The 14290-nt window shown below is 36.5% G+C and overlaps 1 protein-coding gene across 2 annotated transcripts in view; it reads left to right on the plus strand.

Moving 5' to 3' along the window:
- The window catches only part of PIG-S (phosphatidylinositol glycan anchor biosynthesis class S), a 345368-nt gene that overhangs the window by 149777 nt on the left and 181301 nt on the right, over window positions 1-14290 (plus strand). For both annotated transcript variants that reach the window (XM_090411921.1, XM_090411922.1), the window contains exon 6: window positions 2690-2810. In XM_090411921.1, the coding sequence (XP_090268047.1) occupies window positions 2690-2810 (121 nt within the window). The remainder of the gene's footprint in view (window positions 1-2689; window positions 2811-14290) is intronic.

Below are 14290 nucleotides of genomic sequence, written 5' to 3' on the forward strand. Positions count from 1 at the left end.
TAATGTGTCTAATGTGTTCTTTTTTGCGTATAGGGATTGTCCGTCCTGTTTCACCAATGCACGGCAAGTTACAGGTGCAGCGGATGCAATAGACTCCAGGATGTGCTAATGGGAGGAGAGGATCCTTAGAGGAGCTGAATATGGTTTTAAGTTTAGTGGGTGGTTTAAAGGTGGCATTGAGGTTATAATGTTATAGGATTCTGTTGATTTTTTCTGATAACCCTTTAATGTATGGGATGGCTATGGTTTTACTAGATTCGTTTTTGTTGTGGTTTTATAGAGTATTTTATTGACAGTATTTTTGTTATAGCCATTGTTTATGAATGTGTCACTAATGATTTTTAGTTCTTGTTTCAGGGCTTGCTGGTTAGAGCAAATAGTTGTGGCTCTGTTTTTAAGGGTGTTTATGACTCCATATTTTTGTGCTGGGTGGTGATATGAATTCTCATGTATATATTGGCCTGTGTGTGTCGGTTTTCGGTAGACCGTGAAGGATAGATTGCCTGAAGGAATACGTGTAACTAGTGTGTCTAGGAACGGGAGCGAATTTTGGTTTTCGATTTCAATGGTAAATTGTATGCATTCGTGTTGTTTGTTTAGGTGGCTGAGGAATGTGTTTAACGTTTGTCGACCATGCGGCCAGATCGCGAACACGTTGTCAACGTATCTGAGCCAGATTGTCGGTCGAAGCGTGGCGGAATCAAGAGCCCTTTGCTCAAAAGTTTCCATGTAGAAGTTCGCGATTGGGGGGGGATAATGGTGAGCCCATGGCCGTACCTTCCTTTTGTAGGTAGAATTTGTTTTGCCACACGAAGTAACCGGACTTTAGTACGTGGGCAAAGAGGGCCGTAATGTCGGGCGGAAATTTGTTCTGTAGTAGGAGAATTGTGTCATTGATGGGGACATTAGTGAAAAGGGCAGAAACATCAAAACTGACTAATAAGTCATCTTTGTTGAGTGTTATGTTTTTGATTATGTTTATAAAGTGTTGTGTGTTTTTTACGTAGGAGGGGGAATGACCTACCAACTCCTTGAGTGTTGCCGCTAATTTCTTGGCTAGGTGGTAATTGGGACTGTCTATTCCTTCCACTGTTGGTCGAAGGGGCACATTTTGTTTGTGTATTTTCGGAATCCCATATATTCTGGGGGGCGGGCGTAGTGGGGTTTGAGTTTTTTAACTGTGTCTGGTGGCCAAGAAGTGACGGACTTTAGTAGTTTTTCTGTTTTGTCCTTTATCCTCTTTGTTGGGTTATAATTTACCATTTTATATGTGTTGTTATCGGCTACTAGTTGGTTCATTTGCAGTATGTATGTTGACCTGTCAAGGATAACAGTGGCACTGCCTTTATCAGCTTTCGTTATTATTATGTTTTGTTTGGCTTTTAACGATTTAATTGCTGCTAATTCTGTTTTAGTCAGGTTGTTCTGTATGGTTTTCTTGGTATTTAGGACATTACTGGTTTCTAGTCGTATTTTGTCTGCTATGTTGTTAGGTAGGGATCTGATGCCTCTTTCAATGTGGTAGATAAAATCTAATTTGTTTACCTTTTTAGGCGCTATTGCGTAGTTCAATCCTTTATTCAGCAGCGTGAGTTCAGCGTTGTTCAGGGTGTGGCTTGATAAGTTAATCACATGGTTCTTGCTTGTCGGTGGTTGGTCGCTTCTTGTCTCCCTTGTTTGTTGTTCATTGTTGTTTCTCGGGGAGGAAGTCCTCTGATTGGCCGCCATATTTTGCCGTTGTTTCAACCTGTGAAATTTTTTCTTGAGTTTTTCTTTGTTCTTTTCCAGGGTATGCTTGGCCGAATTGTCAGTAATTCTTTCAGGTGTTGTAGAATGTCTGAGTTAACATAGTTCGATAGTTCTGATTGTAATTCAGAAACTAGATTTTGTGTTGTAGCTAGGTTTCGGCGGGCTGTTTGGATCTGTTCTCTAAGCATTGCTTTTTCTGTGTGGTCATAGATACAGAGTGCCTTAGCGGACGTAAATTTCTTTTTTAGCCTGATTTTTTTTTTTTTTTCACCAGAGGTCAGGCCAACAATTGTGGTAGCAGTTAGTCAGTGTCTTTAACGAACCAGTATGATTGTAGTATAGCTTGTTTCCTGTGTATATTTGTACGCTCCAGAAGATGACCTTGACATAAAGGTCGAAACGTAGAATTGTAAAATTTTAGTAATAGTAAACTAAAGTTTTAATTCAAACACGGTAGTTGTCTCCATCATTTTCTGACCGTTTGTCAAAACACACACTGTCACTCTTGGCACTATAACTCAACTTCTAATGAAACAAATATCATAAACAGTTGACACAACACTAATGAAGGTTGCCGCTTTCGACAGCAAAAAGGTACAACATGTAGCACCACTAGTTTCTTCTATTTTCGAAAAGTTTGGTTTCTTTTTGGGCAGAGGGTGTATATTAATGGTTAATAAATATAGCTATTTATTACACCACCAGAATAACTTTACCATTGAAGAATAAATGTTTTGTTCTTTTTATAATTATTGAGTCAATTAGTTCTTATCTGAGAAATTTTAATTACTATTTAAAAATAGTAATTCTAAAAATCAGAATGGAGTATCATAAAATAGTTCTATTTAAATATGAAAATCATTTATTGAATGCTATTTTAGTTCTGTCATGTGTATATGCCATTAAAGTACAGCATAATAAAATTGTTACTGTTCTTTAGCCAGAAAAGGATCGCATGCGGTCATTAAGTGCAACACCTACATTTGATGTCACTTTCAGTTTAATAGTACCCGAACCTCAGATGGTGGATGTACAATGGAATATAGCTGCAGCAGTTGAAGGTATTGCTTTTTATTTTATAATAGACATAAAAAGACCATTTGTAACTATAGGCAACAACCATTTTAGTTGCATTTTGGAAAAAGCTTTAAGCATCTAATAGATTTATTTTTGTCTATCTGCATTCGAGTTATTCCTGGACTGGTTGGATGAATTTAATTGAAATTCAGTATTTGGAATCTTTACAAAACAATTTTTAAGGATTCTAAATTTTGTGATTGTGAAAATACTAGAGGTGGTGGTGGCTGGCGGTAGATGGCATTGGTGTAGATGATGAACATAGTTGTAGTTGGTGGATTGAGTGGTGGAGACAGAGAGTTGTGGAGTATGTGCCCTCCCCTCGATGAGTCTTTGGACTCCTGGATGTGTTGTGTATTAATAATAATAATAAATATCCCAATTTGGTACCTGGGAAGTAGGTACACTAAACTATGTCCTTCTGTTTCGATTTTGGTTTGAATCAGATTACTTCTTTTGGGAAAATTTGACAAATGATGTCCGTTAGTGGCATCTGAGCCCAAACTATCAGTTTCATGAATTGCACTACAACCTTTTGGTACACTCTGATACTTTGATTTTGCTAACCTAGTTGGCTGAGTGGTTAGCTAAATGCTCCCCAACCAACTGGTTGTGGTTTGTTTGTGACTGACTGTCTTCAGGTGGTAGATGAATATCATGATCAGTGGAAGACCACCTCCCTATTTATTGGAGGTGCAAAAATAATCATAATTTATAATTGTGAATCTTTTTACAATTGTTTCTGTATTCTAATATATTATCAGTTTTGGTTTCGTAATACGTATATTGGCATTTGTGATGTGCCGTTATTGATATTATTATTGTCAAAATGAAATGTAAATCATTTGAAAATTGATATACTTACTAGATTCTGATAGTCTGTAATAATTTTTACTCTTCTTTATTGTAATATAAAATTGTTAAGTGTTGAGATATTTATTGTGGTTTGGGAAGACATTCTGTTTACGGTAATGGAGACAATGTGTCAGCCATTATAAGTAACTTCTCGCTTGCCATTTACATGTAGTGTGCATGCTCACCAAGGAGATTGATGGGTGATTGACAGCTGACAGAAAGTGTTTGGTATCTGGAAAATGAGAAAAACAAGTAGGCAGAGAATGGAAGTTTAAGAACTCAGATCAGAGAATTTTGTTTTAGGAAGTTTTTAACTAAACTTGACATTTGGAATATATATTAACAGTGGATTCTGAAAGGGGAATCGTAACATGGTGAATTATTTGACTGGATCGGTGAGACTGTCAACAAGTTTGTCGGTCAACAGTCAACAAAGACTGTACAAAAAGTTTTGCCTTCTGTCACAAGGATGCCAGTGATATTGATTTATCAGAACAAGTCGTAATTAAAAGAATATGAAACTTGTAAAGTGGCTTTAATGAAGAGTTCTACTTTGATGCAGTGCTTATAAAGGAAACTGTTTTTCTCTGGTAATGAGTTTATGATTTGTCTGTCTTGTAAAAAAACTGCCTGAGGTAAGAATATTTATACTCCAGTGAAACAGTGAGAATGAATGCAACAATTCATGCTAAATAAGGAAACGCTGCATAGTCCCAGGGAAGTTAATAAGAAGTTTTATATTTTGAAAATAAAGGCCTAATAAAGAACTGACTCTAATGAACATTTATTGTTTGTAGGAATTCATTATGGAAAACAAAATGCTCAGACTGATAGACTGATTTATGTTAAACTATTAATGGAATGAATCAGAGTGAGAGAGAGTGAATTTATGCTCTAAGATAAAGGTGATCTTAGAGACATTTGGAATATATATATGATTCCTGAATAGACTCTCAAGTATTATTATTATTATTCGTGACACCTTCAAGGAGTCCGAAGACTCATTGCTAGGGGACACCCACTGTACAACTCTCCGTCTCCACCATTACTGAACCTCTACTACCAATCAACTACATCAGCGCCATCTACCACTCACCACCACCACAACAAGTATTTTTTGTCTGTATGCAGGATGAAAAACCCGAATTTCCAGGAGAAAAAACCCTGCTACCTCCATATGAGATCGGCTAACTCGCCTTCAATTAAAAAGTCCATATAAAGATTCCTCCCATCACAATGAGAATTGAACTCAGGCTTTTTCCAGTATATTTTTAGTATATAGTATTATCTTAAATTTATTTTATCTTATTATATAGTATTATATATAATACTGTTATATTTAGTGTATAATAATTCTAAAGTATTATATAGTATTATCTATATTATATATAATTTTAAAGTATATTTTTATTTTAGAAGGCCTTGGGTCCAAATAGTTTTAGTTATTAGTTTTGTATGTATTTTTTTTTATTTGGTCTTGAGTCAGTGATTTTCTGGATTCTAAAAGAAATAAAAGTCATTGCACCAATTGGAATTGAACTCTTGTGTAATTAATGAACATTTGGTGTAAAACAATCTCTTTATGGAGATAAAGTAAATAATAAAATTAACAGAGGCATGAAAAAGTTCCAGATTTAGTCTTGTTTTCTTTCCATATATATTTATTTATTTCATTTGGATATTTCATATATTAGTCTTTTTAGAACAGGGTTTCCAGACAATGTAAAACTAATGTGTATATATATATATATATAAAATTTATAAAATAGAAGAAAAAAAATCCTTAGTCGACCCACAGTACAAAATGTACTATCTTCTTCCTGTGCTCATTTTTTCCTGCTTCCATTGCAGGGTTTGTGTCTTACGTAGATATGACTTTTGTTAGTATAACCCCCAGCCGGCCTGCCACTGAGGAGGAAATGTATTTTTGATTGTAGCAGTGCATGTTCACAGGGCTGATTTGCCTGCTTGCAGGATGAAAAACCTCAGATAAACTGGGGAGGAAAACCCTGCTGTCCACACCCATGACTGGCTAACTTGGCTATGGCTGAGAAAGATCCTTAAGCTCCTCACGTCGTCAATGGAAATCGAACCTAGTACACTACTTCCCCAGGCATATGGTTGCGAAGCGCATAGCCACTAGGCTAACTGTGCAGACAGTACAAAATGTACTATAGGTTTCCAAATAACTTTTTGTGGGTGAAAGCAACATAAAAGCTCAAATTTTTGTAAAAGTATTGTCAATTCTATAGAGCTTGAATACTAAGTATTTTCACAAACATCATGGAGCTTTTGCAAAAAAATGGAAATATTCATCTATAGTATCCTACAGACCTCTTGAGGATGCATATCAAGAATCTTCAAAAGGTCTGTAGGATACTATAGTAGTACTACAAAATTTTTTCCTTATTACTAATCTAAAACTTTCTGCCAAATTAGTTGGTTATCTGTGTTGCCTCTACTATTGTCAGATCTTATATTTTGGTCTTCTAAGGTGCTTCTAACTGCATCTATTCACCTAGATATTGGTCTCCCCTATAGGTTTGTTCTTTGCATCAACCAATTGTTTTGCTAACATTCTTTCCCTCATTCCATGTAAGTGATCAGACCGTCTGAGATTAACTCTGCTCAAACATTTCTGTATGCTAACAGTGTCAATTTTTTCCTAATATCTTTATTTTAAATCTAATACTGCCACTGATGCTATATGCATCATCATCATCAAATTCCTGCTATGTACCCTCAAGGGGTATACAGGATATGATAGTACTACATGAAAAATTTACATCAATATTAATTTCCTATCTACAATTTTCCCTCAAATCAGTCTGTTACTTGTCAAGACTCCAACATTATCAGATATTATATTTCTATCGTCTAGGCACTTTGGACCGTATCAATCCACCTATATCTTGGTCTTCCTCTGGGTCATTTTCCTGCCAACCTGGCAGAGAACACTCGTTTTGCTAATCTTTCCTCACCCATTCTGTTTAAGTGACCATACCACCTGAAATTAGCTCTGCTAATGCATTTCCTGGATGCTAACAATGTCAAGTTCTTTCCTAATATCCTCGTTTTTAATATGATATTGCCGATGATGCCATCTGTTCACGCCTATAATCTTTCTCAGGACTCTCATATCTGCGGTCTCTAGTCTTTGGTCAAGTGTTTTACTTCTGACCCAGCTCTCAGATCCATAAGTTTGAACATTTGAACACTGTTTTGTATACAGCTAATTTAGTGTTCCGACTAATATCTCTATTATTCCATATGAATTTATTCAATTGACTTCCCACCATACCAGCTTTGTTGATTCTGTTGTCTATTTCTATATTTAATTTACCATCTTCAGTAAAAATCGTGCCTAAGTAGCTGAAATGTTTTACTTGTTCCACAGGTTCTCCATTCACAACACAGTTGACATTTTCAATGATTCTGCCTATTTTCATTGTCTTTGTCTTTTTATTGCTGACCATATCTTCTACAACAGCTATTCAATTTAGTCAGAGAATCTTGCAATCTTGTAACAGATTTATTTAGAAGTATAACATCATCCGCATAAAGCAAAGAGCTGACATTAACATCTCCAATTTTGATATCATGTTTAATACTACTTTCCTTCATAATGTGATCCATATAGATAATGAATAACAGAGGGGATAATGTACATCCTTGTCTCACACCAGATTTAACATTAAACCATCTTCCTGTACTTCAATTCTAACTGCTGACTTACAACTCAAATAAAGACTAAGTATTGCTTGATATAATGCCCCATTGACACCATATAACTGCAGCATATTGAATAGCTTCTCTCTTGGCACCTTGTCATATGCCTTTTCCAAATCGACAAAACTTAAATACGGATCTTTGTTATATTCCCATGCTTTCTCGACTATTTATCGTAAAGTGAAGATCTGATCCTGACAGCCTCTATTTGGCCTGAATCCAGCTTGTTCTTCACCAAGCTTTTCTTCCACAATTCTTCTCAACCATTTCTCAAGTATACTTGCATAGATCTTGCCAGGAACACTCAGTAGAGAAATACCTCTGTAATTCTCACATGCTGTTTTATTTCCCTTTTTATATCTGGGTACTATGAGAGCTCTTCTCCAATCATCGGAAATTCATCCCTCTGTCCAGGCCTTCTGAACCATGCAGTGCAGCCACTGTAAGACTCTCACACCACCATACTTCAGCCTTTCTGGTCGAATATCATCTACTCCTGCTGCCTTTCCACATTTCAAGCCTTTGGCGGCTTTTTCTACTTCAAGTATGGATATGTATTCCTGACTGCATGCCTGGTCAGTGTTTTTTACCACTGTGCTGTCATCACTGCTTGTTTCATTTAGAGGTTTTTCAAAGTAATTACTCCATACTTCAAGGATATCTTTTTCTCCCGTTTTCATGTCACCTTTATCATCTCTAGCTCCTTTTACAGCACTCTTTCCTCCATTCCTAAGCTTCTTCAACAACCTTCAGAATATTTTGCCACCTTCTTGATATTTATATTCTATATTCTTGCCAAAGTCCTCCCATGACTTTTGTTTAGCTAGTTTTACACACTGTTTAGCTTTCTTACATTTGTCTCTGTATTCTGTAAGAGTAAATGCTGACTTATTTGCCAGGAACTTTTGATATGCTTTCTTCTTTTCCTTCACTGCCTCTTTAACTTCCTGTGTCCACCAGGGAGTTCTGATTTTTTTATCCTTACAGACAACCTCACCACATGCCTCTCTGGCAGAATCAATCAATGTTTTCTTCAGAGTTTGCCACTGAATCTCCAAGGTTTTATTCATGTTCTCAAACTCTTTCATTTTTTCTTCAATAATCTTTGTGTATTTTAGTCTACAGTTCACATCTGAGAGCTGCTCAACTTTTATTCGCTTTAAAACTTTCTTACATGTTATTCTTTTCATTATGAAATTCAATTTTATCTTGCTCAAGACTAGATAGTGATCACTTCCAATATCAAATCCTCTGTACACTCTGGTGTCCTGCACCAGGGAGAAAACATCACTATCAACAATAACATAGTCAATGAGACTTTTCTTATTCCTAGCCTCTTCTCTCCATGTGAATTTGTGCACATTTTTATGTTAGAACATGGTGTTAGTAATAACCAGTCCATGTGCTGAGCAGAAATCCAACAGGTATTTGCCATTATTATTAGCTTTGCTCTTTTCTCCAAATTTTCCAAAAATATTTTTGTATGTCTCACAATCATTTCCTACTCTGCTATTTAGATCCCCAACAAGGACCAATTTTTCATTGTGTCAGTGGCTTTTTCTGAAGCCTCAAAAAATTCCTCCACGTCTACCTTAGTAGAACCTTCTGTGGGACCATAGGCACAAATAAGTCTCATTGTCCAGTTCCCCATTCTCATATTTGCCCACATTACTCTACTTGAGACTGACTGCCATTCAAGAAGATTAGCCTCGTATTTTGTGTTGAATACTATGGCTACTCTTTCTTTTCCTTGATTGTCATTGCCTGAATATAACATTTTGTATTTATTGCTCAGAAAGATATCACCAGTTTTGGTTTTTTTTTGTTTCAGTCACCCCTATTATATCAATCTGGTACTTATCTAATTCCTCAGCTAGCTCCATTCTTTGCCATTCAGGCTTCTTACGTTGATTGTACCGATCTTTAACTCGGGTGATATTGAGTTGGGGTGTGTTTTCAGATTTGTTCCCGTAGCTGACTTTTCGCCCTGGTTCCCTGGCGAAAACAACGGGGCCTTGTTTAACTGGGCGACGCCCCAGCCACCATGAAATTTTGTCATGTTGTACCATCATTTTTAATTTTGGTTTAGCCAATAAGAATACAATTTGGTCGGCTAAATCCCAAATTGCCAGCCCATCCTCGTTCGTTCAGTATCCAAGTAAATACCCAACAGGGTGCACCACGAGAAGGTGAGGATTGGACATTAGGTCAGAAGTCCTGGTCAGTTCTCTGCATTCCTTTAAAGGCTATGTGGAAGTCTCCTCTCAGTTATACAGTTTGACCCTTAAGCACCCAATATGCTTATCCCCTTAATTTTGCTCAGAACTCTCATATCTGTGGTTTCCAGTCTTTGATCAACTGCTTTATTTCTAGTCCATTTCTCAGGTCTATAAGAAATAGACAACCTATGTGACATAGGTTGTCTGGTTCCTTCTTTGCTAAAATTTATGCTTAAATAGCTAAAATGTTTTTATCTTGTTTTCTTCCATTCAGGATGCAGTTGATATTTTGAAAGCTCCTGCCTATTTTCAGTTTTTTTTTTTATTTATTGCTAATTTTCACACCAAATTTGTTACAGCATTTATTCAGTTTAGAGATTTCTGTATACTTGTACCGGATTTTTTTTATTAAGAGTAGGATATCAGCAGGAAGAATTGAAGAGTTGAGATTGACATCTGCAATTTTGATATCAGGCATAATGCTGCTTTCCTTCATAATGTGATGCAGATGATAAATAATGGTGAAGATTGTGTATGCATGCGGGAATGCACAAGCACCCTTGTTTTTTACCTGATTTAATATAGAACCATCTTCCTATATCTTCATAACTGCATTCTTTACAGAAATTGCAATGTACGAAGGACATCCAGAAAGTAAGTTCCATTTTTAAATATTTTCACTGCAGCACTGCGATTGCAGTGGTGCACATGCGTGCTGAGTTTGTTGATTCCTTAGCAAGGCATTGGTGCCATTGTCAGACATTCTCGCAGCGCATTTGCTTTTTTTGAGGGACATCCAGAAAGTAAGTTCCATTTTTAAATATTTTCACTGCAGCACTGTGATCGCAGTGGTGCACATGCGCGCTGAGTTTGTTGATTCCTTAGCAAGGCATTGGTGCCATTTTCAGACATTCTCGCAGTGCGTTTGCTTCTTGGTATGTGTTTATAATGTCTAAGAAAATCGAACCGCCTGCCACATGTAAAGTACACGAGTATGTACTGCCAAACCCCCTAAGAAACTGCATCATGCGTTCCAGAATAAATGAGGTGGCATGCTTACCAGGGCCGTTGTTTTGATTCATGATAACGCCTGCCCACACACAGCCGGCGTAACACAACAACTTCTCGCCACCTTTGGCTGGGAACAATTCCATCATCTCCCATATAGTCCTGACCTTGCACCAAGCAACTTTCAACCTGTTCAAACATCTGAAATCATTCCTTGGTGGCTGGTAGTTTCAAGATGACAACGAGGTCAAAGAAGCAGTCAATACGTAGTTTGCGTCATAGGCAGCAACCTTCTACAACGAAGATATATAACTCTTGGTGTCTCGTTATGATAAGTGCCTGAAAATGGCGGAAATTATGTAGAAAATTAGTGAAAGATGTCTACTTTAATTTCCACTAAAGTTTTTTTTGTAAGTATAGTTTTGTTTCTCTGACAGCCCATCGGAAATTACTTTCTGGACATCCCTCGAAGACTAAACATTACTTACAATAAAATTAATATTTCAACACAGTCAAATTGCCATCATCAGAGAAAAACAGTACAGTATATATACATGCAGACACTGCACCAGGTAAATAAGACTGAAGCATGGCTACCAAAGGGGAAACTCAAGTGCTAAATAGTGTCATCTAGTGGACCGAAATGGATGTTCTTGACTGTTTAGCTAAAGCTCAGAGGATGATTGCTTCCCAAATTTGGGGCAGTTTTATGCATTTGCTCCAATGATGTAGAGTGGCATACTTCTACCATATCTTGTGGTAAATGTCCCAAGCAGCACGGGTAGCAAGTGGGAGCCATAATAGTGGAACTGGACGTAGTCCTTGTGTTCATCATTTCTGATGTTGGCACTCCTGTCTGTTTGGCCTTAGTAGGACAGTTTACAACTGCAAGAAACCTGGTAAATGCATATCAGGTCTAGGGACTGTGGCTGGGCTTTGGTGGAGCAGATAAGGAATGCCAATTTTTTATATGGTCTGTAAGTGGTGGTAAAGTGCATTTTTTTTTTAGGAATTTTGATAGTTTTTCAAATGTGCCTTGGATATATGAAATGACAATAGTTTTGATGTAATCTCTGATCTGGAAGGAAGGGTGGGAGTTTTCCTATTTTAGGGATTTGGTAAGGATCATAATTATTGGCAAAGAAGTTCAGAATGTGGTCAAGTTCAGCAATGATGGCTCTGTTATCAGAACTAATTCATTTTTCTATATAGGGTTTTACTAATCTCATACTGTTTGGCAAGGGGAGTGACTGTTTGTGACTGTATCTACTGTGTGTGTGTGGGGGGGGGGGGTTGTGTTCTCAGGTATGCATCAGATCAGTGTTGAAGAAGAGGAGACTGTTGTTGTTTTTCTTTCTTATGATGATGAACTGGTTCCTGGAATGTTGGGTGTTAATATATGTTAAAAAATGTTTACAGTATCCAGGCCATGTGGGAAAATGAAGAACATATTATGTACATAGCATAACCAAACAGCCAGGTTTAAAGCTTTCTCTTCAGAGGTCTCCATCATGAAGTAGTTACCATGGGGGGGGGGGGGGGGGGAGTGGAGCCATGGCTGTCCCTTCTATTTGTTTGTATTTTCCTTTTGAAATGAAATAATCAGAATTCACGTACCTTAGTTTGTGTGAAGGAGTGTTCAATGTAATTGCTTATATGAAAATCTTCAATTATAAAAATTAAGTGGATATTAAATCCAGCATTATTTCAAAGCTGAATATAGAAACTATAAAAGTTTCATACAAAATTTGACCAGAGAGCTTACAGGAATACACTTGCCAGCATTTACGAGTTGCCCTAGCCAAATCTTATAGGAGAGATAATCACTATTCCCAAGCATCCATATATTCCCTTCTATTGGTCCATTTTGATAAAGTTTCACTGGCCTGACAGCTGGTTCAAACTGGTTGGTTTTCATCAGAGACCAGGCAGAAACCTAAGAGAGCAAAAACTCTCTTTCAGTACTAAGGAACTTGAAATCAGGGAGGTGTATTTGTCATAAGTGAACTCTTGGTTGGCGCAAAAAAAGTATTTACTGGAAATAAGAGCCAAAAGGCTTCACTTCGGCAATATAAAAATTAAGTGGATATTAAATCCAGCATTATTTCAAAAAATATAGAAAAATCGTACAAATTTCATATGAAACTTTTATAGTTTCTATATTTGGCTTTGAAATAATGCTAATAAAAAAGTAAATACTTTTATGCATTGACTGAAATTGTGCCTCGCTCTTTGACTGATGTTCAAAAACAAATTAGAGTTGATGTGAGCTGAGCCAAGAACTTTTCCGTCAAGCTTATGAGGATGAAAACTTTTTAAAAAAAAAACATCATTACCAGGAATGACTTTGGTTTACTGCTATGATGATGAAATAAAAGCTCAATCATCACAGTGGGTGTCAAAAGGATCACCACGACCCAAAGAGGCAAGACAAGTGCAGTCAATCAACAAAGTGATGATGCCGGTGTTTTTAGATTCTGAGGACATGGTTCACTATGAATTTTTTCCACAAGGCAGGACAGTGAACATGGAGTATTATCTTTAGATAATGCAATGTCTTCGTGAGGCTATCAGAATAGAAAGGCCTGATGCTTGGAGGAAAAACCAATGGAAGCTTCATGCACCCATCATTACTGCACACATCATTACTAGTCTGTCAATTTTTGGCAAAACACAAAACAACAGTTGTCCACAGCCTGCTTACTCGCCTGACCTCGTACCAGCAGACTTTTTTATTCCTCAAATTGATGTTGAACGGCTGACGTTTTGAGTCGATACTGGATAAAGAAAAATCGCTAGCAGAACTGCACAGCATCACAAATGAAGCATTCCGGAAATGTTTAAAAAGGTGGAAGAAACACTGGCAACAGTGTATACAAAGTGGAGAAGAGTATTTTGAAGATGACAAGGCTGAATAACTTCTAACTTAGACAGGAAAATTTTTATTTAAAAAGTTTGGGAATTTCCCAGACAAACCTCATATGTGGTGGCTAATGTAATGTGTGTTTGATCATATGCTAGAGTACAATAATTTCAGTCCTGTATTCCAGATTGGTTGATAAATTATAGTGGTTTTGTTATAATTGGACTTTTTATTAGTAAAAGAAGTTTCTAGATTATAAGAGCAATATCACTCAAGCTGAATGGGATTTAATGAAATTTGGTATTTAGGATCTCTCAATGTGAGAATGAAATGAAACAAAATTATGTATACAGTGAAGTTATTGTTCCTAAATTAAATGTTCTATTTTTACACTAGTGTTTCTTTTATTTTATATTACTTCAAATTACATGACTTGATTTTACCACTGAAAGTGATCCATTTAAAACCAAAAATGAAATATTCAACAAAATTTAATAAAAAAAATCTAGATTATAAAATTTCATTCCACCCAAGCAGACAGTTACTATCATTTTTAGGTGTTTTCTACTAAAATTATCCTGTTAAAACCAAATTACGTTACATTCCATCCAGCCAGAATGGTCTTGTTATCATTACCAAATTCCTGATATGTACCAGATATACAGGTTATTGTGATAGTATTATTTGGGTTAAATTAATTTTACTACATTACCAACACCCTATGAGTAATATTTTTCAAAATTAGTCTGTTATTTGTCAAAGGAGTAAGGCAAGATTGTATGCTATCTCC

Source organism: Typopeltis vanoorti, chromosome 22, assembly GCF_054136105.1.
Source record: "Typopeltis vanoorti isolate ZY-2024b chromosome 22, IOZ_Tvanoo_1.0, whole genome shotgun sequence".
Lineage (NCBI taxonomy): Eukaryota > Metazoa > Arthropoda > Arachnida > Uropygi > Thelyphonidae > Typopeltis > Typopeltis vanoorti.